This window comes from Mastigoproctus giganteus, chromosome 3 (assembly GCF_048544385.1).
Source record: "Mastigoproctus giganteus isolate SK-2022 chromosome 3, ASM4854438v1, whole genome shotgun sequence".
Classification (NCBI taxonomy): Eukaryota; Metazoa; Arthropoda; class Arachnida; order Uropygi; family Thelyphonidae; genus Mastigoproctus; species Mastigoproctus giganteus.
This window is the reverse complement of record NC_143577.1, coordinates 50,779,893-50,807,456: the sequence shown is the minus strand read 5'-3', so window position 1 is coordinate 50,807,456 and position 27,564 is coordinate 50,779,893. Positions and strand designations below refer to the sequence as shown.

The 27,564-nt window shown below is 33.5% G+C and overlaps 1 protein-coding gene across 1 annotated transcript in view; it reads right to left on the bottom strand.

The window, feature by feature from the left end:
* Positions 1-1,311: 1,311 nt before the first annotated feature.
* The window catches only part of rt (Protein O-mannosyltransferase rt), a 207,466-nt gene continuing 181,213 nt past the window's right edge, over positions 1,312-27,564 (bottom strand). Inside the window, exons 15-20 of the mRNA XM_090369975.1 lie at positions 25,663-25,777; positions 22,299-22,399; positions 12,420-12,536; positions 6,096-6,222; positions 3,321-3,495; positions 1,312-1,539 (exon numbers count right to left, since the gene is read on the bottom strand). Of these exons, the coding sequence (XP_090226101.1) occupies positions 1,353-1,539; positions 3,321-3,495; positions 6,096-6,222; positions 12,420-12,536; positions 22,299-22,399; positions 25,663-25,777 (822 nt within the window). The 3' untranslated portion in view covers positions 1,312-1,352. The remainder of the gene's footprint in view (positions 1,540-3,320; positions 3,496-6,095; positions 6,223-12,419; positions 12,537-22,298; positions 22,400-25,662; positions 25,778-27,564) is intronic.

Sequence of the window (27,564 nt, the reverse complement as noted above, 5' to 3'; positions counted from 1 at the left end):
ATATAGTACTAACCTTATCACAGTAATAATAATAATTTAAAAAAAGCTTAAGTTAATTATTACTTGACTGCATAAGGCATTAAGTATATTTTTAATTATTACTTAACTGGTTAAGCTTACATGCATGTTTCATACTGCATTATTTGCAGTATGAAACATACTTGGTCTTTTTATCTCCAAAACTGGCTGTATCTCATTGCAACTAGCTATACAGTTACGTTAAAATAAATATTAACAGCGAATATCCTAATTAAAATAGAGAATTAGCAACTAAGTTAATTAACTGCTAGTTATATATACATGAAATATTTCTTTAATCTTAAATCAAATTTTGGTTATTCTTAAATTGGATATACAAACACCACTTAATTATTACAAAAAAAGGAAACTAGGGAAATGAATATAAAGTTAAGTAAGATTTATCTTATAATATAAAGTTAAGTAAAGATTTATCTTATATTCTTAAGATAAATCACTTTTTATATATTCTTTATTAAAAAATCCCATTAGTTGTGAATTTTTCTAGTTTATTAACAATTTCTTCCAAATGAATTTTTATAAATCAATTTTAAATGCATAATTTTAACTGACAGTAACATTCTTTAATAGAGTGTAAATTTTTGAAAATTTTTTTCCTTTCAAAAAGAGAATATTATCCATATTAAAAAAATTTAAGAATTCTAAAATCTTATAATTAGATTAGGCTATGGTATAATTTCAATATGTCTTATAAATAAGACTGCTGTTTTTATGCTGTTACCTAAACTATATGTATGAAATGTTTCTTTAATAATATATTCATTCATTGCATTGCTTTACCTCTCTCTAAAAATTACTCCTCCTGATTCTGTTTTATTAAAATGTCTATTAAAAATAACCATTTAAGACTATTTACCAGAAATGCAAGGTTTTCTTAACTTCATTCACCAAATTTAAAAAACTGTATATAAAAAACAGGAGATCAAGTTTCTATAATGACTTCTTGATTTTATATTAGGTTCTAATGAAATAACAATGAGTGATTTTGCTACTGCTTCAGAATGCTTGATCGTTTGCAGTATGATATGGATCGTTGGTCCAATAAAACAAAACAAAACAAAACAAAAACAAAAAAAAAAAACAGAAAAAAAAAATGTATAAAACAAGTACACGAGCTAAACAAAAAACTCACTATATATGTTTTAAAGAAATGCACAATCACAAGTCCTGGAAATCTTCCAACTCCTTGGCTGTATTGCAGCTGCCACATCAAGAAAATAAGTTTTGATTTTTTGTTCTTAAAAATCCGTAACATTCTTCACATGACCAATACAATGAATAACTCACATAATATAATGATTCTCACTTTCCGTTTATGGACGATGAATAATGAAATCCCAAGTATCTTTCCATCGCAAATCCAACACATCTTGTGCGGAGAGTGCAGTAGTGCCATAACTGAGTACACTGAATTGTTGAAATACATAAACAGCTGCCAACAGCCATACAATGATGCCTATATAGAAGAGTTTTTTGAGTAATGGAGATTTCAGAACAGAGCTGGAAAGGGAAAAAAAAAAATGACAAAAATTATATAATAATTCAAGCAAACTATATAGTCTGTTAGACATAAAAATTTTTATGATCAAAGCATTTAATTTCTGCCAACAGTTTTAAGTAGTGTAAATTTCATTATAGAGCTAGAAAGAAAAAACAAATGATAAAAGTTATACATTAATAATTTAGGCAAACTATATAGTTTTTTAGGCATAATTTTTTTTTTAAAATCAAGCATTTAATTTCTGTCTGCCAACAGTTTTAAGAGTAAAATAAGTCGAACTATTTTTATATTTCTTCTGTATTTAAATGTAAATTTACAAGAACTACGTATAACAGGAATACTCTGACAAAATAATCAAGCTATATATAGATATATATATATAAGCTGAATTAAAATAGGATATTTGCCAGTAGCATGGCAAACCAGTAGAGTGAAAAAGAACTTAACCAAATAAAATAACATAACCATAACAGAAAAATATATATGTGGGGGGGGGGGAATAAAGAAGAGGATAGTGTTGCAACGTTCCTAAAATAATTTAGAAAATTAAGCCAATTAATAGAAATTTAGCGGCACCCCCCTGAAGGCACCCATTTCCGAATTATGTAAAATCTCACTAAAGTGGAAACGTAGACTAACAACATTACATGACCAATTAATAAAATGAAATAAAATAGACTGACCATTATGCCTCATCTCAACAGAGGACCACAAGGGCAATAATAGTCAGGGAATCACTGCATTTCGAATACTTAACAAATCCATGCAACGACAGAATGATACTAAGATCAGACTGCCGATGCAATAGATTTGCATAGCGGTGGTCCTTATGCAGCGAAAAATAATAAAACAGAAAGCCTAGTACTGCATGGCTAAACCACACCACTGACAAAACTAGTTGAACTGAAAATATACAGAAACAAATTAGGCTATAGATGGCGGTACGAACGCAGCGTTCGTACCGCCATCTATAGCCTAATTTGTTATCCAAAATAATCCAAAAATTAAATAGACAGAAATTAATAAAAATATATTACATGGGGGTAGCATGACGATCTACTAACTAAATTTCTTTTAACTGGCTTAATTTTCTAAATTATTTTAGGAACGTTGCAACACTACCCTCTTCTTTATCCCCCCTCATATATATATTTTTCTGTTATGGTTATGTTATTTTATTTGGTTAAATTCTTTTTCACTCTACTGATTTGCCATGCAACTGGCAAATATCCTATTGTAATTTAGCTTATTATAAGCAACATGTAGTGGATTGTGCTTTTCTGCTGCCACTGATGTTAGCTTTCCTACTATTTTTCTTATTTATTTTTAATATAAATTTTTATTAATTTCTGCCTATTTAATATTTGGATTAATTGGATTATATATATATATATATATCCGATAATTCAAAATAAAACAACTTAAAACATAGCCAGTAGTATGGCAAAAAATGCAGAGCGAAAAATTAACATAAAAATAACGTAAAATAAAATAAACAAAAATTTATGTTAAACTTTTAAGCCATTATTTAAATATATATATATAAAGTATTCACGCTCAGATTTTTGAAAGTAATTCTCCTTGGTTCTTCACAATAATCATATTTTTGTTGACAACAAATAATAAGTAGCCAGCAATAAATACTTGTACTTAGTGTAATGAAATCATTATAGAATGTGGAATATAGTTTATTTATTTATTGTTTAGTTAACTTATTAAAGTGATTTTGCAACACTAAAAATATTAATCTTAAAATAAATCCATAAAATATAATACAAACCATATGAGGTAGTCTATATGTTCCAGAAGTGTGGCCAACAGAAGCAATTTGTATAAGAAAGCTGGCAAGTAATGATGAAGAAAAAGAGTGCGATCTGCTAAGAAGTAGGGCAGGAAGTGTAACCCATATCCTAGGAGACATACCTGACCGGACAAACAAAACTTGTGCCAAGCATCTGGGAAATAAAAAGAGCATTACGAAATAGTAATAACCTTAAGAATTCCTAACAAAACATTATGAAAAATTTAAGCAAAAATATTTTTGGATATTTTTATATAATAACTTTGTCACACTTTGTTACAATTGATAATTTATATCTTTCAATTAAGATAATGAGTTATTAGCAGTAGCCAAAATGGTTACAAACCTCAAGACATCTCAAGTATTCTTTAAATTATGAAATAAAACTGTTACATTAACACTGATTTGTTTCCTTTTTTATCTTAATTGGAAAAAACAGGAATTTGGAACCTGTGTTATTTCAAGGCTGTGATGGGTTAAGGTTCTTTAATACAGCATTTGATGAGTTCCCTGATATCTACTGTTTACAAATAACCTTCTTTCCTTAGCCTGAATAGGAAATTTTGTCTTAAGGTACTTCATGGTCTCAGTCCCAGCTTTATAAGCAGTAATAGTAAATATATTTTCTATGGAGTCACTGGAAGCTAATGACATATGGATTTTTTTTTTTTTCCTTTCTTTCTACTTTTTTACCATGTGATGAGATTACCTGGCTTGAATATACCGCTCACACAAGAAGTAGCAATATTTTATAAATCTGGGTAGCAGGTATACTAGCCACGTGACTTTAAGATCTCATACTAGCTGAATTGTGCATAAAATTTGAGGCCATATTTTTCAAAATATGAATATGCTGAAGGTAATAAACAGAACCTTAAGTATTTCATGTGTCTCTTTCAATATCCAGCTGGCACATGGGGAAAGATATATCTGTTATATAGTAAAACTGTTTTGAGGTCTATCTGGAAAGAGTAAACAAAAGCGAAAAAGCAAAACAAAAATTAGTTTGTACTCAACATCTAAAGTATGTGCACAACTTAACAATGTCCAAGGACCAAAACATATTGGAACTAAGTGTTTGCTTAGTTCTGTAATATTTTAGCATCCAAAATAATAATAATTATTATTATTAATCAAATGTTCTTGTTTATACTCCAGCATGCCACCAGGTCAGTGGAGTTTACAATAAATCAATCAATATAAATGTTAATTGTATTTAGCAGTCACGGACTTGAACCCCGGTCCACTCAAAGAGTGTGTGTTACTGCACTCGTGCTCCTGATCACTTGGCTACATCAGGCCTAAGTCAAATTTTAAATAAATACACATAAAACATACCCTCAACACAAACCAGTGCATAGTATCATTTTGTATATAATTATGTAAAATATTAGTCTGCACAAAGGGCATGTATCATCATACAGCATCTCATACTGTGAGTCCTTTCGCAATAAGCAGTCTTAGCCTTAAACTTCAAATGAGTAACACTTCCCCAAGGAGATTATTAATTATTCTCAATAGAGCATCATGTTATTCTCAATACAGTGTCATTTCAAAGAGTCTCTTCATTGGTGGGTGACTAGGCATCCTAAAGCCATAACCCAGCTCTTTCATATGTAATCAAGTGATTTTATTACAGAATATAAAAGATGTCAAATGGTGTAAGAAGTTTTAATCCATATTAAATTCAAAGAATGCAGCTGCATGCTTCAGAAATTTATAAAACTATTGGACAGATAGACTAGACAATAGTGCAGCAGCTCAACTGAAATTGAATAGTCACAGCACAGATTTTTGAAAGGACTTCCTTGCACAATCCGAACTTCTCTCACTATTTCTCTCATCTACTTTCTGGGTCAAATACATTGCTTTGAATTTAATCAAAAATTATTTTTTATTGAATTAATAAGAAAAATGAAACTGTCTTCCTATTAAAGCTGAATTCTCTTTGCACATCAGAATTCATTTTGATACTAACATTTTTCAGTGAACATCATTTCTCTTACATTGTTCAATGTATTGCTGCTTGCATATGACTTTTCTCTAATTCTTTCTGCCACTACTACCACCACCACCACCACATTCAAATGGCAGTCATCAGAATGGATGTAAGTAGGATCTGTCCAAGTTTTGTAGTTTTCTTGTTTTTATTCCTTTGTCCCAGCATGTTTTGGATTCTGCAATATTAACAAAATAGTTAAATATTTTAGCTTTATCACTGAGAAAGGTACACAGAGTTGTATTAAAACATAATTTTATTATTCCACATTATTGTTATGTTCAGTTAAATCCAAAATAAATCAGTTTATTTAATGCAGAGAAGAGTTTGTCATCAATAATTGATTACCTGCATTTTAAAACATTCCCTTCTATGACTACATTAGAAGTAAATTCTCATTCTTTTCACATTCAACTGCATGACATAAAATAAAATGCTTGGATGTGGTTCCAACCAGCAAAGAAAGAAATTAACTACAAAATTTTAAGGAACTAGACTTCATAGTGACTTTTTTCTTTTCTGGTTGCTGCCACACCAAAACATTTTATTTTATTATGAATTCTAACAACAGAAGGCCTTTAATGATCTGCAAATCACAAAATTCATAATTTTTTTTTTCTATCATGTACTGATTTATCTACCCACATATAAAAGTTATTTGTTGTTAAATGTTAACTTACAAGTATACTAATAAAAGGATACTAATTTACTTTTTTTCTGAAGTTTTAAATTTATTATTTTTATTTGGTTCTGACCTGAAGAAATATCATAACAAAGTCTTCGTCTTCTCAGAAGGTAGAAACACAGTAAACCAACGTAAAGAAATACTGAAAATGTTGCTGAATACCATATCACAAGGTTTCCCAAGAGATGAATCTGAGCCTAAAGAGGATGAAAAGTGTGATATCATTATTAAAATATGGAATGTATGAATATGAAAAAAAATAAATAAATAATACTGAAAACTCACTTAAAATGAATAAAATTGAAAGCAATATTGAGTTTTGACCATACAATTTCATTTACAATCTTCAAATGAAAAACGAATGCAAATTATGAACAAAAAAATTAGTGAAAATAGAATACAGCAACTCTCCAACTTATGTAGGGGTTGCATTCTGTGGAATGCTACGCAAGTCAGAATTTCCCCCATGCTTGTGCAGCACTCGAAACTGTGCTCACTGAATTGATTGAATCAAAAAAGAAATGTTCGATGAACATGGAAATAGAATTATTTATTGTATTTATTAAATTTTTTATCTCATGCACAAAAAATTACAAAATAAGAGAGGAGATAGGCATGTCAGTAAGTTTTACCTATCGAGCATCATTGCCAGAATCGACGTCTTCAGCTGATTAGCATGCCACTGCATAGGTTGAGGGCTGTGGAGATTTAGTAGGGGTTGGCCGCTCAACCTTACGAAAGAACATATTAATGGATGACTGGACAGTGGCTCTTTTCTTTTTTGTCGTAGATTTCTTTGTAGTAAGCAAGCAAGCATATCATTTACCCCTCTGTTAACTTTTAAGAATCGTTCGCTGTCAGGATCCATCTTCTCAAACCTCGCCATTGCCAATGCAATTTTACGAAATGCCATTGCCATCTCTCTGGTGATGAATCATCTCGGCTCCTCATTTTGTTCATCTTCAGCTTTGTCAGCATTTTCTTCTTTCACTATCACTGCCTGCAAGTTAATAAGTTCTTCGTTAGATAATTCCTTCTCTTCTTCCTCTATTAACTCCTCCACATCTTTGGTATCAACCTCCAACTGAAGTATCTCTGCAAACTTTATAATCTTATCTGTAGCCTCTTCATATGATTCATCTTTTTCAAATCCTTCCTTTCAAATCCTTTTACATGACATGGGCGTATTTTCTTCCATGCGCCATTTAAACAACTTTTAGTAATTTCCACCCAGGCCTTATTAATGTTTAAGATGGCGTGGTAAATATTGTAAGATTTCCAAAAGTCTCTTAATGTAAAATTTTTCTCATCGTCTACTGCAGACAATGCCTGAGCAAATGTTGTGCGTAAATAGTATGCTTTTAAATTCGAAATAATACCCTGATCCATAGATTGAATGAGTGAAGTCGTGTTTGGCAGTAGAAATATGACTCTCACGTTCGCATTGAAATCATCTAGATGCCTAGGATGTCCAGGAGCATTATCTAATAGAAGAAAAATCTTGAAAGGAATGTTGTCTTTACAATATATTTTTCAACCTCGGGAATGAAGCAGCATTTAAACCAATCCTCAAAGAGAGATATTATTATCCATGCTCTCTGGTTCAATCAGAAATGCACGGGTAGGGTGGCCTTATTGATGCCCTTAATGCACGAGGATTTCCAGAATGGTACACAAGCAGTGGTTTTAATCTGTAATCTCCCACTGCATTAACCCCAAGCAAGAGCATGGCTCTATCTTTTGAAGCCTTGAAACCTGGCATTGTCTTTTCTTCTTTGGCAATGCATTTTTTTCCAGTACAGAGCAGTCTTGTCAACATTAAAAATTTGCTGTGTTGAATAGCCTTCATCAATAATTTTTTCCAACACATCACAAAATTTCTTTGCAGCTGCAGAATCAGCACTGGTGACTTCACTGCATACTTTTTTGATGTTGTGGAAACCAGAGGGATGCTTGAACCTATTAAACCACCCGTTGCTTGCCACAAACTTGGGTTGGGTTGAGGTTGCCGTACTTATCCCTAATATCTTCATAAATACTTCTTGCTTTTGCTTGAATGGTCATTAGACTCGGGCACTCGCTTCTGAATCTGATTTTCCATCTTCGATATAGCACCTGAATGCTGTTTTGTGATCACTGTTGATCTTAAGTGCGTTGATCCTTTGATATGTTCTTTTATACGTGGACTGTCCTTTAAAATAGTATTCACTGTTGAAGCAGCGAGACCTAATTCCCTTGCAATAGATGACAAACTTTGTTCTGCTTCGTACTTCTTAATCATTTTCATCTTCATTTCTACATCAATTTTGTTTCATTTCCTGGCATTACCACCACTTGCACTTTCCGTTGGTCCCTCTCCCTTCACCATTGTAATACGTAAATAGGAATGAAGAGAAGATTCTGAAAATTTGTTTTTTATATGATTAAAGATTTCAGTGAAGGGGAACACATTTCACCCACACACAACTGCAGTTATTGGTATCATCGGAAAAGCAATAAGATCACGTTTACTACCCATTTATAATAGTTTGCACTAACAGAAAAGCCCAATAAACCAGAAAGTGCAAATTGTTTTATTGTTTTATGGTCGTGACCTTCAGAAATGTGTTTTAGAAAAATATCACAAAGGCGTTCAAAAATTGATTCTTACAACGGGAACATATGATAACGATGAATGGGTAGTGCTTTTAGAGAGATAAATAGCTTAGTAATATAGTGAAAATTTCAACTTCCAAGGTCTTGGAACAAATTACCAAAAAAAAACCAATGTGTTATTGGGTTCACATTAACATATTTTCACAATACCTCCATTTATCCCTACAGATGCAAAATACGTTTTCATATTTTTTCAGTTTGCACCGACCGGAAAAAACTTATGTAAAGTCGAGTATTACGTAAGTCGGGAAGTTCCTGTAATGAAAAAAAATTATATATATTCACACACACATGCATATATACAGGAGGCATGTCCAGAAAGTAAAGATCCCAAACATAAGTAACCTTACAAATAAGTGGAGGTTGCCGTGATGACCAATCATACTACATAATGTGTGCTATCATTAGCTAACACACGATATACTGGTTTAGTTTTATTGTAAATGCCTTGTGTCGTTCACTATGTTCATAGTGATTTTTTCTTTTCTGGTTGATGCCATATCTAAACATTAATAATGAATATGCCTATTGAATATCCTACTAAATGTGAAATTCATTCCATTATCAAATTTTTAAAATTGTCTAGGAATGTTAGGCCTGCTGATATTCATCATCAGTTAGTAGACTTATGAAGAAAATGATATGAATTTCCAAAATGTAGCAAAGTGGTGCATGCATTTTATGAAAGGAAGACTGGTGTCCCTGAGAAAAAAGGAGTGGAAGACCACCATTATTGATGACACAATCTGGTTCACAGAATTGATGAAAGAATTCAGGAGATGAACATCTTCATAACAACTTTCCTGTGTACCTCAAGATCTTCATAACAACTTTCTTCATAACATGAAGAAAGTTGTTATGAAGATCTTCATAACAACTGATCTTCATAACAACTTTCCTGTGTACCTCAAGGTAACTTGCTTCATGAAATTGTGAAACAGCATCTGAACTACAGATCAGTACTGAAAATGTTAACCAGCTCACAGTGCAAAATGAGTAGCAGGTGCATTAATGTTTTTGCAGTGTTACATGGATGAAAGTGATTCTTTGTTAGACAGAACAGTGACTAGCAATGAGACCTGGGTTGGTCATAACACCCAAGAGAGTAAACACCAATCACTACAGTGTAAATATACAGGCTTGGCTTGAATAAAGGATGATTTCAAACAATTTCAGCAAGAAAAATCATGGCTACTGCTTTGTGGGACAGAAAAGAGCCTTACTGGTAAATGCATATACGTACTGCAAAACTACAGAAACCATTCTGAGCTATTCAGAACAAAAGGTGGTTTACTTTCTGAGTACATTTGCTTATTGCACAATAAATGCAAATCTTTGACCCCCTGCCACATAGCTCAGACCTGGCATATAGTGATTATCATATCTTTTTGAATTGAAGAAGCACATGGCTAGAAAAAAGTTTGAAGATGACAAAGAAGTGAACATTTAAGTCACAAATGGTTAAAAGATCAAGCGGTAATCTTCCATGATGGGGGGGAGTACAAAAATTGGCCCCTTGGTACAGCAAGTGCTTAAATGTTGTTGGCAATTATATGGAAAAGTGAAATATGTGACCTAAAATTGAAAAATTACATCTACATACAGTATACAAAGCAAACATATCATTTTCAGATTTTAAACATGAAAAAACTTGCATATATGTTCTAAAATTTTATGTCATATTTTTTTGGCATCTTACTGAAAGACATTAGTAATTAGCTTTGCCCTACACAAATTACAAAGTGATTGCACATTGAACATTTCTATTTTGCAATGTAGACTACCACAGCACACCTGATAGCCAATTTGTTAAATAAAATAAGCAGAAATTCACAATTTTTTTTAAAAAAAATTTTCCAATTTTAATATTGTTTTATAATTTTTTGTAAAAATAAAAAAAAGATGAAAAAAAAACAGAGTTTTTGCAAAAAGGTGAAGAAACTGTTTGTCAGCAACCATATTACAATGGTGAGGAAAAGAAGAAGAGTCATATTGAGTGAAAAACAGATGGATTCTCCATTGTAAATCTGTATGTTTGCAACTATGCAGATGTAGTAACTATCATCTAAGATTTGTTATAGGGTGAGGATACTTCCTCTGCTAGTCAGTAAGGGAAAACATTTTGGTACCCTCTTGTGAACAGTGGACAGTCAAGAATAATATGCCATATGGGTGTGTAACAGCTGACACACTGCAGTGGGTGGATCTTCTGTCTGTGGCAACTTAACTGGTATGATACATTGTCTTCTGTCATTTATTTAAAGAAGTCTAGATTCAATTCCAATTGATAACTAAAGGAATTTCTAAAGTCTTCTTTAATCAAGGCTGTATTTAGACAATTTGAGACAGAGGAAGTAGGGTTCCCCCTGCCTCTCCCTGATTTCTTGCAGGTTTTTCAGCTTGCACAACATGCAAATCAATCCACAAATATACACTTCTACAATAAATAATAGATATGCACAACAGGCTCTAGTGCCATTAAAATAATAATTTGAATTTTTTTTTCTCATAAGTAGAAAGGGGAAAGTCAAGTGGATGCATCTCATCCACAATATAGCAGAAACAATTTCCTGCCTGTTTGTTTGTCAACTGCTATTTCCAAGGCTGGAGGTCCTGTTTTCTTCTGGAAGAGTTTATTGCAGATTTGATTTTGCCATATTCATTGTTATTCATCTCTGCATCTGTCTTGAATTACTGCTTGTAATCAGTGTGTGATATTTTTAAGGTTGTATTTTGTTGCTGCATTTGTTGTTACTTGCTGCATAATCCTGTTCTTTTCCACTAACTCCTGAATGTCCAAAGATCCAACAAAACCTGGTGATCTGGAATCTTTTGGAGAGTTTCATAAAAGTAGTGATAAGAGGGTGAGAGCTGTTGGTTTCTTCTGTTGAGTGCACCACGCACACACACTACATTGAAGGAATCTGAGTACACAAGACTGCACAGTACACGGTCAGGCCAATTTTTTTTTTTATTTAAGACCATCTGTACAGCATTATTATATTCATCAACACTACATTTCAACGGTGGGAAATGTTGAGAATGGATGATATTTGGAAAGATTACAACCCCCTCAACCTTTCTACCTGTTTTAGAGAAACTCACACATATTTGAATGTAATATTAAAAATAAAAATTCGTAACTTACAGCAATTACACTTTCCTGACTGTGTTCCAAAATTACTGACAATTGTGGGATGACTACACAAGGGCAAAGAAGTTCACAAGATATAGAGAATAAACATCACTGTATTTACTAGTCACACAGACTTGAACCATAGTAACTCAAGCATGTATGCTTACATTTCCCTCATGCTTGACTACTCAGCTAGAGTGGCCTTGTGCAAAATTATGCAAATCAAATGCAGTATAGTGTGACTAGTAAATACAGTGTATGTAAGTGCTCACTGTGTATGTAAGTGCTCTGCAGCCCCCTACATTTTAAATAATCAGGTCTATATTTTGAAAGATTACTCAAAACAGCACATTTTTCTCTTTTGTAATTTGTCTTTAATTTATATACAAACATTAAACAATAAATATACAAACATTAATATTAATTGTGGAGCATAACTTACACGTAATATGAATGCAAGCTATGCACCATGATTTTTCTGTATTTTTTAATAAAATATCTTTTAAATATGATTTTTCATTTAATTATAAACAAACCAAGTTATGCATACAAACATTATACACCTTTAAACATTTTCAAAAAAAAGGTAATGTATTTACTTACATTACTATGTGGACTGACCCAATAAGCAATGCCTCTTGTTAAGAATGGCCAGTCTAATGGCTCAGAACTGTACATATGATCTTGAACATTTTCTTGATTCACAGATAACATTTTGTACTACAAAGGAAATAATTTTATTAATACAAAATAAAATAGTTTTAAAGATTTACAAAAAAACCTCTCACCATATAGACTAGTAAAGAGAATGATTTTTATATAAGCATAGTCATATTAAATTCATATACAGATTCTGAGTTAATACATGGCTGTATGTGATCATTTACTATATAAATAAGTAAAAGATAACATTAAATAGTAAGGCTACCATGTTTTTCCACCTTCAAATTCCAGGCACAAAATTAAATAATAATAATAATTATTAAATAAATGAAATTATGAATTTATTTAAGTAATCATGAAATTACAGGTATAGCATATTAATTAATAATTAATCTGTCATTTAGTTATTATTAATCTTTTGGAAATGTAATGACATTTTACCAAATGGTTTATCTGCCAGTTGCACTACTTTCAAACAAATTTGTTTGAAAGTAGCACAATGCCAAGGCAAGTCACTGAAAGGTAAAGTTTGCTCTGATGTTAGCATTATGACCATTGAACTAACTAAGCAATTTAAATCCTAATGACCACAATAAAACTTAAGGGAAAACAGGATAGTCCTCCTAACTCTATAATTGAGTATACTGAGTTATGCAAAGCCATTAGAAAGAGACTCAGAGAGGACATAAGATTTAACACAAGAAAAGTAGAACAAGCATTAAAGGAAAACAAAGGATTTAAATCAGCAGCCATGAGCAGTAATACAGAAAGACAAATGATACTGAAACTGAAGAATAGCGATGGTGTACTTATAAACAGCAGAGAAGGCATAATTCAAATAGCAGAAGACTACTATAGAGAATTATACAAGGAGCGAGGGAATGATACCAGCAGTGGGGAAGATGGATTGCAAAGTAGCAACACATACGACATACCCGATATTCTTCCTGATGAGGTAGAACATGCATTGAAGAAAATGAAGAATCGGAAAGCCCCGAGGGAAGATGAAGTTACTGTAGAGTTGTTAAAATTGGGAAGAGACATAACACAAAAACTGGCAAGGCTATTCACAAAGTGCATTAGAAAAGGTGTGACACCTAAGCAGTGGAATAATGCAATCATAGTTTTGCTGCATAAGAAAGGAGATAAATCAGAAATTGGAAATTATAGACCAATTAGCTTGTTATCCCACATCTACAAGTTGTTCACAAGGGTCATTACTAACAGATTAGAAAGAATACTTGATGAGAATCAACCGAAAGAGCAAGCTGGCTTTAGGACAGGATTCTCAACTATGGATCACCTTCACGTAATATCACAGCTAATGGAGAAAGCAAATGAATATAAAACACCATTATGCCTGGCATTTGTGGATTATGAAAAGGCATTTGACTCCATACAGCATAAGGCAATGTTTCGGGCACTGGAAAGACAAGGCATAGATACCCCATATATTATGTTGTTGTTGTTTTTGGTTTTTAGGAGCATTAGCAACTAAGGCCATATTGCTCCGGGATATGCGGTGGTCATTCCCTGACCTTTCTGCATCCTCCATATTTGGTGGTGACGGGCTCGAACCCCGGTCTAATCAAGAAGCGTGTGCTATGCACTGCTGCTTCTTCCCACCTGGCTACGGAGGCGCCTCCATATATTATGATTTTGAAGAAAATATATGAGAGTGCTACCTCCTTTATTAGACTAGACAAAGACAGCAGCAAATTTAAAATCGAGAAAGGAGTTTGACAAGGAGACACAATATCTCCGAAGCTGTTTACTGCTGCCCTTGAGGAAGCTTTCAGAAGATTAGACTGGTCGCAGAAAGGAGTCAATGTGAACGGAGAGTACCTAAACCATTTACGATTTGCAGATGACAATGTGGTTATAAGCCACGATCCCAAAGAATTAGAGGAAAATTTTAATCAGTTATGCCCAGTTAGTAAGGATTTTAGACTTAAGATGAATATGGCTAAAACAAAAGTAACAATGAACAAGTATGCCACGGAAAGGGAAATAATGATTGAAGGAGCAGTAATTGAAAAGGTGGAGTCATATACTTATCTGGGACAAGTTATTAGCTGTAATAATGATAAATGGCTGGAAGTCAAGAGAAGAATAAATTTTGGATGGATAGCATTCAGGAAATATAGTCACATACTGAAGAGCAATATCCCAGTTTGTCTGAAACGTTATTTATTTGTTATTTGTTATTTTTTTGGTTTTTAGGAGCATTAGCAACTAAGGCCATATTGCTCCGGGATATGCGGTGGTCATCCCCTGACCTTTCCGCATCCTCCGTATTTGGTGGTGACGGGCTCGAACCCCGGTCTAATCAAGAAGCGTGTGCTACGCACTGCTGCTCCTTCCCACCTGGCTACGGAGGCGTCCGACTGAAACGTAAAATAATGAACCAATGTATACTCCCCACCATGACTTATGGAAGTGAAACTTGGTCACTCACCAAAAGAATGGAAGAGAAGCTGAGAACTACACAGCAAAGAATGAAACGAATTATATTGGGAATCAGACTGTTAGATAAGAAGAGAAACACATGGATTAGGCAGCAAACTCAAGTAAAGGAGGACATTCTTATCAAAACTAAAGAACTAAAATGGTCTTGGGCAGGACACATAGCTCGAAGACATGATGACAGATGGACTAAGAAAATAACAGAATGGTACCCAAGAGGAGCTAGAAGAAAACCTGGAAGACAAAGACGGAGATGGATAGATGAAATTCATGAGTTTTTGGGTAGTAAATGGATGGCCAGTGCTCAAAACAGAAGGAACTGGAAAGTTGCTGGAGAGGCCTTCATCCTGCAATGGATTGAAAATGGGTGATGATGATGATGATGAACTCTATAATTTGAATAAATCCAAATAGCATTAGCTATTTTATTTTATAATTTATCATCCAAAAGTCTTATATAAAACACTCTTATAATAACTGATTTACAAACACCAGCGCACAAAAAAACAAACACAAACCTTTATTTAGTATCGAATCGGGCCACCTTTGTTTCAAATAACAGCAAGTGTGTGGCACAGCATGGATTCTAAACGGTGTTTTCAGCCATTTTTGGTCTAATTTTAACAATTCTTCCAGCAAAATATCACATACAGTAGACTCTCGATTTTCCGGGATAGATGGTAAAAAACAAATCCCGGATAATTGATTTCCCGGTTAATCCAAAAATACAGAAGTCCCTGACATACGTAAGAGATCTCTTCAGGACTTCTCATTTTGTCGAGTTTTACGTAACTCAGGATTGACTAATAACATAATTCTACTATATTATTACTAACAAATCTGAATTCAGCACGATACTTGATTATTAGTTTAATTTTCTGATCCAAATCGATTGCTTTCCTTTTCTTGGTAGATTTACTAGTACCGCTGTCACTTATTCTCTTAGTCAGCACCGTGATAATGGTCAAAATGAATTTTCTGTAACGAACTTTACAGGCTTAAGGCAAAAACTCACTATTATCACCCTGCGTGAGCTCACATTTTACTTAAGCACATTTCTGAAGGTCACTACAAAAAAACAAAAAACAATTTGCACACTTTCTGTGTTATTGGGCTTTTCTGTTCGTGCATCTAATTATAAACGGTAGTAAACTCATCTTATTGCATTTGCAAAAATACCGATAACTGCAATTCTGTGGCTTTTTGCGTTATTATGGTGAAATGTGTGTCCCCTTCACTAAAATCTTCAGTCATATAAAAAAAAAAAAAAACATAAATAAATTGTAAGAATCTTCTCTTCTTTCCTATTTTTTTGCTTGTTGCTCCGTATCTCACTTATGCAATTTGTGCATGCTGTGATCGTCTTTATTGATTGCTTATTTTATGGTTTTTTTTTTTTTGTTTGTTTTAAATTTTACAATCCTAAAAAAAAAAAAAAAAAAATTTTTTTTTTAGTGAAAAAAAACTTACGTCAGTCCGAAGTTGCGTAAGTCAGGGACTAACTGTATCGAAAAATGTTCGGCAACCTACGTAAAAAATATGCCGATAGATAAAAAACTTACCATGTACTACTCGCGTGTCCAATAAGATGCTTTCCTTTATTTTTTGCGATGTCGATATTAAATCTAATAGCATCCCTTTATTTTTTATGATGTTACGTATGGTTTGGTCACCAACATTATAATGGTTCATCATTAAAGATTTAACGGATGCACCGTTTTCAAACTTTTGAATAATTTCAAGTTTCTGTTTAACTGAAAGAGCAACTCCTTTGCATTTACCCATCATTTTTGCAATTTCTAAACAAAAAAACATTATTTACTATAAAAAAAATTGACATCCCTGACATAAATAACGAAAGACGCAAAAAGACATTTTGCGGTGGAACGGAACACAACAATCGATGCGACACACTAAAACAAACTAAACATTTCTTCTCCTTTTTTTTTTTTTTTTTTTTTGTTTTAAGAGCGACAAGTTCTAGTTATTACTTGAATTTTATGATTTTTGGTTGATTTTTATTTTTTTATTTGGAGTCTTAAAGTGTCCCGGTTAATCTGATCCCAGTAAATCGAGAGTCTGCTGTAGTTGCAACAAAGTTGAAGGAAGAAGACTTCATTGCCAAATATCTCTCTCTAGCATATCCCACACATTCTCAACAGGATTAAGATCAGGTGAATGTGGGGCCAAGGAAGATGGTGGAAATCTGTGTCATGTTCTCCAAACAATTCTGGCAAAATGCACTGTTGCATTATCATCCATAAAGTGGCCATCACCTTCGGGATAAAAGTGTAACATTGCAGTGTGCAGCAGATCTGATACAAAATTCAGGTACTCTGTGGATGATATTTGACTTTTCACAGTAACAGTAGACCCAGTCCCTGCCAAAAAAACATTCCCCATACATGATGCCACTCCAGATGCTTGGGTTGTCTTAACATGGCAAGCAAGATCCATCACTTCATGAGGCTCTTGCCACACTCTCTGCCTATCATCAGTGCAAAACAAAGTGAATCATGATTTGTCTGGTCACATGACTTTCTTCCATTGTTCTACTCTCCAATCATGACATTCTCGGCACCACTGTGAGCCGATTTTTCTGTTTTAATCTGAAACAAGTGGCTTCCAAATAGCAGGTGACTGCCAATACTCAATTTCTTCAATTTCCTGTGCACGGTACAGGCTGAAATAGGGCAGTTCTGGCCTTGATTGAATTCAGTTGTTGCACACTGGATGTACTGTTTTTCTGCCACATTTACACCTTTAAGATGTGGAAGAACTGCTTGCTTCCAGTCATTAAAAACCTTTGAGAAGGATGCTTTTGACAAACCAGTTATGTTTTCCATTTCTTGAATCATGGCTCCTGTAAACATGTAGCCACAATAAAACCTTTTTTTTCAAAGTCTGATAGATCACGTGTTTTCCCCATTCTGGTTTGAGATTACTGCAGTCAAACAGCCTGTGCAGTCTAAACTCAATGAGGCAACACATCTTCACATGTCACAGTTTTATTTTGCATCTATTTGCATTTCTTCTGTCTGTGACTGTTTTGCTACAAAGGCTTGTTTTTTTTGGCCAGTGTATGTAGATAAATAAAATTGTAGTTGTATCTTTAAAAAATCATAAATTAGCATAGCTATGCCAATGACATTCACACTAATGCAGCCACAGTAGCAGTAAATGAATATGTCACTGTTAACCATTTCAAGAACATTCATCATGTAATATACAGAATACTGAGCTGGAAGTAGTAATCTCAAGTATGTGCTCATCCACAATTCTTGTGAGTTGCCATTCTGGAAACAATAATCAATTTTGGGAACATCTGGTAATACCCTACTAAACAGTGTTATTAATAATATAGTTGTTCAAATGACTATTAAAGCATGTGTAATCACTATGAAATAACCACACTTTATTGCACTGGAACATTATAAAAAATTGACATTTCAATTAGTAATATTTACAATAATTTGCAGAGTTAGTAATACAGTCGAAGCTCTTTATAGCAACCCTCTTTTTAACGTCCCAACACATTATAACGTCCTATGTGGTTGGTCCCGGCCAATTTCTCATTAACCTAATGCTATTTTATATTCAGTATGACCTTGAAAATAAAAGGATTTCTCTATAATGACCATATATTTCTATCTCTTAATCTGAATTTTTATTTTTTATTAAAATATTCAGATTTAAAAATGACAGAATGCTTCAAATATATTAAAGTAATTGGCGAGCTTGCAATCTGACAATAAGAAATGATTTGTTAAGATTTCCCATCTCTCTTCTTGCAGTGCGGTAATGAAATGAACATCGGCTAGCAGTTGATTTCATTAGTTACAGTGTATATTTAATGGCATGGCTCCAAGAAAGTGGATAGCGTTGCCAATCACAGATAAAATTAGGATTTTGCAAGCTATAGACAATAGTGTGCATTCTAAGACTGGCATCTCATCTCCAAACAGTTCAGCATTTCTAAGAGTACTCTGTTCATATTCTGAAAGATTAGAAAAAGATTGAAAGTTTAGAGAAATCAGCTGCACTGGGTAGGATTTGAGCACAAAAGGCAAAGTATATGATCTTGAAAAGGTACTTTTGGAATGGCTAATGATGATGCATGCAGATGGTAATCTTTTAAAAGCTAAGGCTGAATCGTTTGTGCATTGAATGGATATCGAAGAATTTAAAAGTTCAGATGGATGGTTCCAGAAATTTGAGACTCGTAATGGCTTGTCTTTCAAAAAAAAAAAAAAAAACTGCGAAAGTGCAGCCATGGACATTTATGCTACAAAGGAATGGAAGGAAAATCGTTTTAAGTGTTTTGCTGACATATGACCACAATGACATTTTCAATGCTGATGAAACTGGACTCTTCTTTAAATTGCTACTGGAAAAGACACTTACATTTAAAGGCAAGAAATGCAGCAGCGGAACAGTAAACAACAGATTACCGTTCTCCTAGCAGCAAACATGTCTGGAACAGAGCAGCTTCCTCTTTTAATCATTGGGAAAAGCCCAGAAGCCTCGGTGCTTTAAAGGTGTGAAGGCATTACCGGCTATGTATCAAGCAAACCAAAGGGCATGGATGACATAACAAATCTACGAAGAATCTATCAGAGACCTAGATCACAGGATAAGTGAGAAGAATAGGAAAATTTTGCTGTTTGTAAATAACAGCACCCCTCATGTCAAGTAAATGACCTACATGCAATCGCTGTCGAGTAACTGCCACCAAATATGATGTCAGTTCTTCGGCTACTTGATCAAGGTAAAATACGGTGTTTTAAGAAAACTACCGAAGAATGCTATTAAACAAAATTGTGCTATGTCTTGAAAGCAAAATTCAATGCAAAATTGACATTCTGCAAGCAATGTGTTTCAGCATGGAATGAAGTTGATGAAAACGTGATTGCCAACCGCTTCAAACATGCTGGATATACCGCCTTAAATGTGTGAAGTTTCTCATGCTTCTTCCTCTATTAATTGCAAAGAACAGTCTGATAAATAGGGAAGAAATATTTGAGCATGTGCATCATCACCAAAACTTACAGGAAAACTAAGTTTCAAAGATTATGCAGAAGTGGATGCGGACATTGAATGTTTCAAGATATGCACGAATGAAGAGGGACTCATTTCAGACGTAATGGAATCTTCTGAAATTTGTAGTGATGAAGATGCAGAACCTACTGTGGTTGAACAAGAAGTTTCAGTAAAAGATGCTCATCAAGGTTTAGAACTTGTATGTCAATTTTTTCAAGGACAGCCTACTGCAAAAGTGAAATAACTGCTATTGTGCACCTTCATAATTCCTTTTAAAAGATGCTCTACCATTGAAACAGCATGTTTTGATGGATCATTTTAAAGTAGGAAACAATTCTTTTGTTAGGCCAATGTAGTGAAATTTACAATTTAATTGTAACCCTACTGCACTCTACAAATCAATGCAAAATTTACAATCATAATTTTCTTTTTTAATATTGTAGTACATATAAATAAGATTATACTATATTGTATTAATAGAATTACATTAAATTTTCAAGCTTTTACTTGTTTTGTTGCTGATTTTATGAACAATCAATATAACATCCTTCCAATATAACAACAGTTTCTTTCATTCCCCACAGGTGTTGTTATATAGAGCTTCAACTGTATAAGTGAAGCCATTGGAGATTAAGAATGGGATTATAAAAATAATTCTTGCCTATAGTGAACAATATTAAAATAATTTTATATCAAAAATACAGTTACAATATTCAAATGACACTAATTAAAAAGAGAGAATGTATGCAGAACCAGAAATAGCCTTAACATAAATGATGGTAGGTATATACAAGGTGTGGCAATAAAGTTCCCAGAATGGTACAATAAAAAGGACACAAAGGAGCTTGAAAATAATTTTATTTTTATTCAAAGTAATCACCACCTGATTGAATGCATTTATTACACCATTCTAAAAGTTTCTGAAAAGAGTCAGCAGAGGCAAACAAAGAGAGATGATGTTCAGGTTGGCAGTTACATTTTTCTTTATGTCTTCAACAACCTGAACTCTCTTTCCTTTGAGGGCAGTTTTTACCTTGAGATAGAAGAAGAAATCCACTGGTGCTAGATTGGGAGAGTAGGGTGGATGGTTGATCTATAAAACACCATGTTTTGTCAAAAATGCCTTCACAATGTTATGAATGGGTGGGGGCAGTGTTGTGCATCAAGAACCAGTTGCTTTTCTCTCGAAATTGCGGCCTTACCTAGGAAATGCTCTTCAACAGTCTTTGTAGCATCTGTACGTAGACTGCAACATTGACTCTCTCTCTCCCCACTTCAGGTACCGGTTCCTTGTAAATCACGTTTGTCAAAAAACATGAGCAGATTTGTCTTGATCCTGGACTTCTGTAAACAAAACGTTTTGGGCCTTAATCATGATTTTGAAGTCCTCTGCATGCCCTGATGTCTCTTGGTCATACTGAAACACCCAACACTCATCTCCAGTGACAATACATTGAGGAAATTAGGACTGTTTTGACTAGTCTGGATGAAGTCATCGCTTGATGACACTCTTCATTGCTTCTGCTCATCCATGAGGCTGTATGGCACGAATTTTGCACAGACCTTCCTTTTCCCTATATCTTCATGCAGAATTTGACAAATCAAATCCTTATTCATATCCAACTCCTCAGCTAATATTCTGAGGAAAGTGTTCTTTTAGAATACTTTCCCAGAAGAACACATCTTCCCTATCCTCTCTACAAAGATATATATTCAATGAAATTTGCATTTCCAATCATTCCAGCCACATATATAAATACTCACTGCTTCAATGAAAGTTCTTACAGTTGAGAATATAATCAACTTTGTAAATTATTTTAAATATATCATCATAAATTTTCTTAACATTCTAATGAAGTAAGATTGCAATTATTTCATAGTAAATAGTATTATGTTTAGCAATCTCCAGATTCTCTTCAGGATGACTTCTACCGTTTCATCCTAATAATATCTATAATCACTATTACTGCTTTCAAATATAAAGGCCACTAGATTAGATCAGGGTGGTGTTATAATTAAAAGATGCAGTGTAAACAGTTACCAAAGATCAAAATTATTCAGCACGCAAATGTCCTTTTATTGTAATTAATAAATGCAGCAACAAAATGGTTAAAGCAACAGTAGTTAAAATTAAGCAGTGCATTATTCCAAAATATATTATGCACATTTACTCAGAGAGGGAGCAGCAGCATGTACTCCATTTAAAAAAGAATATACAGAAACACTATCTGCATATAATTTGCTTATTCTTCTACATTTTAAACACACACACGCACACACACGCACACACACACACAACAAAAAACATTTTACCTGAAGTTCCCACATTTTCTCAAAGAAGGACAATTGAGTTGGTTGTAGAGGTACAAACTCTGCCATTCCCATTTCTCGTTCTCTTTCTTTTTGATCTGATTCTGCAATTTATAAAAAAACACATATGACAGCAAGTGAAGGTGTATGTAGATTCTAAAACAGTATAACTAATAACATAAGTTGGAAATGGATTGACAGTGAAATGACAAACACTGGGAAAACAAAGATGCGAGTAAGAGATTGATACAAGCAAAATGACTGCGAAAAGTATAATGAACTACAGAGACAAACTGAGTGGGCCAGAAAATTAGAACATCTTATTATGGGAGATTTTAACTTTTCAGATAAAGACTGGACAGACAAGAAATGTTTTGCTATTGAGTGGGCATTGAAAGCTCACACAATAGCAGAACATTTCTTGATTTGCTGGATAACTGTTTTCTATAACATGTTAGAGAGACAACAAGAGAAAGCAATATTCTTGATCTGATTAGCATTAGCAAAGGCATATTGATGCAAGAAAGCAAGCTTATGCAGCATCAGCCAAAAAAAAAAAAAGAATGCTCCCATTTCATCCCTCCGTTCATTCCAAGTACCTGTCCAGCTCAGCCTTAAATTTATTTAGGCTATCAACTTCCACAACAAAGGATGGAAGTCTGTTCCACCAACCAACCACCCGCTGGCTAAAGGCAAATTTCCACACATCTGTCTTTCCTCAATTTGAATTTATGCCCTCTCAAATGATTATTCTGAGCAAGAGGAAGAATTCCATCAGCATTGAGCATGCTCAAAACCATTCAAGGCTTTATACACCTCAATCAGATCACCTTGCAGGTGCCTAGTCTCCAGACACTGTAATCTGCAAACTTTAAGCATTTCTTCGTAAGAGCAACCCTTTGTTCCATTCACTAATCTTGTTGCCCTTCTCTGTACTCATTCCAACAGCTCTACATCCTTCTTAAAATGAGGCTTCCAGACCTGTATACAGTATTCAAGGTGTGGCCTGACGATTGCTTATATAAGAGGATAATCACCTCCTTATCCCTGCTAGAAAAATTCCTGTATATCATTGACAAGACCCTATGAGCTACCCTTGCATATCGTCTGCACTGCTCAGAAAACTTCATATCTGCCTGCACAATTACCCCCAGGTCCTTTTCGTTCTCTACCACTGTCAGTGTGGTACCACAGAGTTGATACGTCACTCTGGGGTTGCTGCTTCCCATATGTAGTACTTTACATTTGTCAATGTTAAACTTCATTTGCCACCTCTCAGCCCATCTACTCAACTTTTCTAGATCCTGTTGCAGCAGTGTACTGTCATTAGTGCCCTTAACATTATTATCAGCAGTGATTCATCATGTATTGAAAATCTTCAAGTAAAGGAACCTTTAAGTGGCAGTATTCATAGTGTATTGATGTGGGATTTATTCAAAGAAATAACTACGGTCAAGACTAAAAGAAAGGAATTTTTTAAACTGTTCAGGTAGACCAACTAATGTTTAAAAAAATGTAAATGCCAAATGGGAAGTTTTCAGAGAAATAACTGCAGAGCCAATAAGCATTTTTATATCAACTAAGAAATACTGTTCAAGGTTTAAACCAAAATGGATGTCAGATGAACTAATGAGCTTAATGGTAGAGAAGAAACTTTCATGGGATGATTATAGTCAGGGGACACAGTCCTACAATAAGAAAAAATTAGTGTGTAATCAAGTTACTCTGGCAGGGGGAGATTAAGCAGGTTAAAACAGATTGTGGCAGATTTCCAACATTGTAATACCACAATGTCTGCAACGTTGGGTAACTTGATTAACAGATGACTGCAAGAAGTGGGGACTGCATTCTTGTCATCCACTGCCTCATCTGACTCCAATGTCATTCCATCATTATCAGAGTCTGAAAAGTGGTGCATGGGGGAGAACTGATTGGGAATAAAAATGAAACTGCTCCTTATATTGCTATTAACAGAGGATATACATCATATGTATACCACATTTCCTTAAATAAATAGTGCTGAATTATAAACAAACTAAATCATTTCTTCTACTTTGATATCTGTCACTCCACTTATTTTAAGCTGAAAGGATATATTCCTTTTTAGGTAAGACAATTTCAATGAAAAGCAGTGTATATAAAAGTTCACATATTTCAATCATTACACATTCTTCTTATTAGTTAGAAGAAAATGGTACTAGCAACTAAATGTAGAAAGAGCTGGACAGAAAAGCCAAAGCAAGGCTTAGTATTAACAGCTCACCCAAAAGTTGAAAAGTAAATGAATGGCCTGAAACAATCTATAATTTTTATTACAAAAACCCATTGGCTTATTTTTTCTTCTTCTTTTAATCTATTGGCAGATGAGTTTAATTTTTAATACAAATGGGCACAAGGAATAATTTTTTACCCCAAATTTAAATGCTTATAATACAACCATTTATAAATATTCTTCATTATTATTTTTTTCCTGGTCAATAATGCCATAAACATTTATCAATAAAATATCATATGCATAATCTTGATAGGAGTCATCCAAAAAAACTTTCATACTCTAAGTGTTGTTGCATTGGCTGATTTTCACACCTCAATATTTGGAGGCTAATAACATTGCTAGGCCTCCGTAGCCGAGTGGGCAGGAGCGGGAGTACAGTAGCACACGCTCTTTGAGTAGACCGGGGTTCAAGCCCCTGACTGCTGAATACGGTCGATCTGCCAACCCGCACTGGACCAGCGTGGCAGATTATGGTCCATTTCCCTCAGCATGAATTGTTGAGGAGGCTTCCACCCTGCAGTGGGTTTATAATGGCTGCACTTTACTTTTTACTTTTAACATTGCTAGAAAAAGATTTCTCATTGAAATTTTTTCCAGTTAATAATACTATGTAAGCACTGCAAAAAATATAATATTCATAATTTCAGTAATTATTTTTAAAAACTAAACTTTTGTAAAATAAGTGGGCATGTAGGATAGCCTTCTAGTGAAAGTTAAAGCACATGTACAAATATATCTGTTTTTTCCTGGTCAATATTATAAGCACCATAAAAATAAAATATCATGTTTCATAGTGGCGAGCTTTTTATTTTCTTTATTTCATGACAATACTCATTTGTTTTATTACCTTAACTTTGAATGGGTCAAGTTCAGTCAATGTTATTACAATCTGCTATGAATAACTTATTAATATCAATGATATTGCTTTATTTTCACATAAAAGCTTTAGATTATTTAAAAAGCAGTAAATATTCAGAATATCCCTTTCTAGTGAGGCAGACATTTGATCACTTATCTACCATTTAGTACTATGCCAAAGTTTTTCTAATATTTCTAATGCATGCCAAGTTTTTTCTAATAACAGAAGCTTACTTTTAGTATACCGATGCTCCTCAACATTCCAGACAGTATCATCTTGATGGATCACTCTATCCGTTACAATTTCATGCTGATTAAAACCCCACTCTGGAAGTTGTTTTCCACTAAACTATTAAAAAAAAAAGTTACAGTAATTAAATATTGTACATTTTATTATTTAAATAACAGAGTGATTGATTTTCAAACTGATTGATTTTATTTAAAAATATCAAACCAATCTTCCATATATTTCAAAGTGAGAAGGGAGGGATAAAGCAAAAGCAACAAAGAGAGATTGATTGAACTTAGCACAATCCATTACTTTGTGTTATTTTTTGATTTGTTCCCCCCACATTAAAAATCACAACTTAAAAAAAAAAAAAAAATCTATAACTTGTTACCTGCAATATTTCCATTAATACAGTTATGAGACACTAATAATGCATGCCATAATTTTGGAAGACTTGCAATATGCAACATTCAGCATAGAGTCATTCAACTAGTATTAACTCAGCAAGACCTTTTAGTTCTTCACTATCAATATACCAACAGCTAAAAAAACTTCTGAAGTTTTTTACTGAAATATCAATCCACTTTTGTAGCCTGGATTGCTCTGATAGAGGAATTTTGATAACCAATGATGAATAATGCTTATTCATTGCTAAGATTTCCAGGAACAGGAACCATACTTTCAAAAAATAAAGTTCTCAAGTTCAAGTTACATGGAACTGTGGAAGCAGAGACAATCAGGTGATTATCCTGTATATAAAGCAATGGTTATGCCACATCTGGAATAATGCATACAGGTTTGGAAGCCTCATTTTAAAAAGGTAAATCTGTCGGAAAAAGTGCAGAGAAGAGTAAGATTACTTGGGGACACAAGGATATTAGCACCAGGAAAGACTGTGGTTCTGTAAATTGCAGTCTCTGGAACTAGGCATCTGCATGACTCATTAATTAGCAGAAATTTCATAATTAATAGAATTATGATATTGGTGCTCTATAGAAAATTATACAATTATTCTAATAACTGTGATTCTAAATTCTAAATGCACTGTGATTGACTATTTGTCAGTCCCTGTTTTAAAATATGGCATTGATATTGGTCCTAAATTGGAAATTAGAAATCTAAAAAAAGTCCTTATAGTAACACAAAAGTCCTTATAATTTTTTCTTAATAAATAATATATTTATTAAGAATATATTTATTTATTTTTTTATTTATTTATAATATATTTATTTTTCTTAATAATAATAAATAATAAATAATATATTTCTTAAATAATATTTAACAAATTAATTTTTAAGTTACAATATAATCTAAAAATGTGTATTTTATGAGAAGAAATTTCAGGATTGTCCCCCACCCCCAACACAGTCATCTCTGTCAGTGATTTTGAAAAGGTGGCAACTAAATTCTTGGTTGAATAACTTTTGAATTACTTACTGAATAACTTTTGCAAAAATTTTTTGGGTTTGAAATCAGCAGGATTGTTTTCCAGCAATCTAAATGATTTCAACTTCTCCAAAAATAGTAAAACTGCATTAAAATTGGAAAACTCTCATGAATGATGGTAATCCACAGGAGGGGGGGGGGGGAATTGCACCTATGAAATTTAGCATAATCATAAATACAATGCTCAGAGTCATGGAAAGCATTAATTTTAATTTACATTGGCCACTCAGTTCCAAGAAAAATATTATTCTGATGTAAATTTTTTTTTTTCACATCAACAAGCTTTTAGAAAAATTTGCACAATTATATAAGCTGAATCCTAATTAAGTATACTTCTTTGCTAATAAAGCTCTGTGATTCATGACACAGGGGTAGTAACTGCAGTACTTGAACCAACCAATGCAGGTAAGCAACATTAATTCTGATATTACACAAATATTTCTTTCAAGATAACGTCAGAG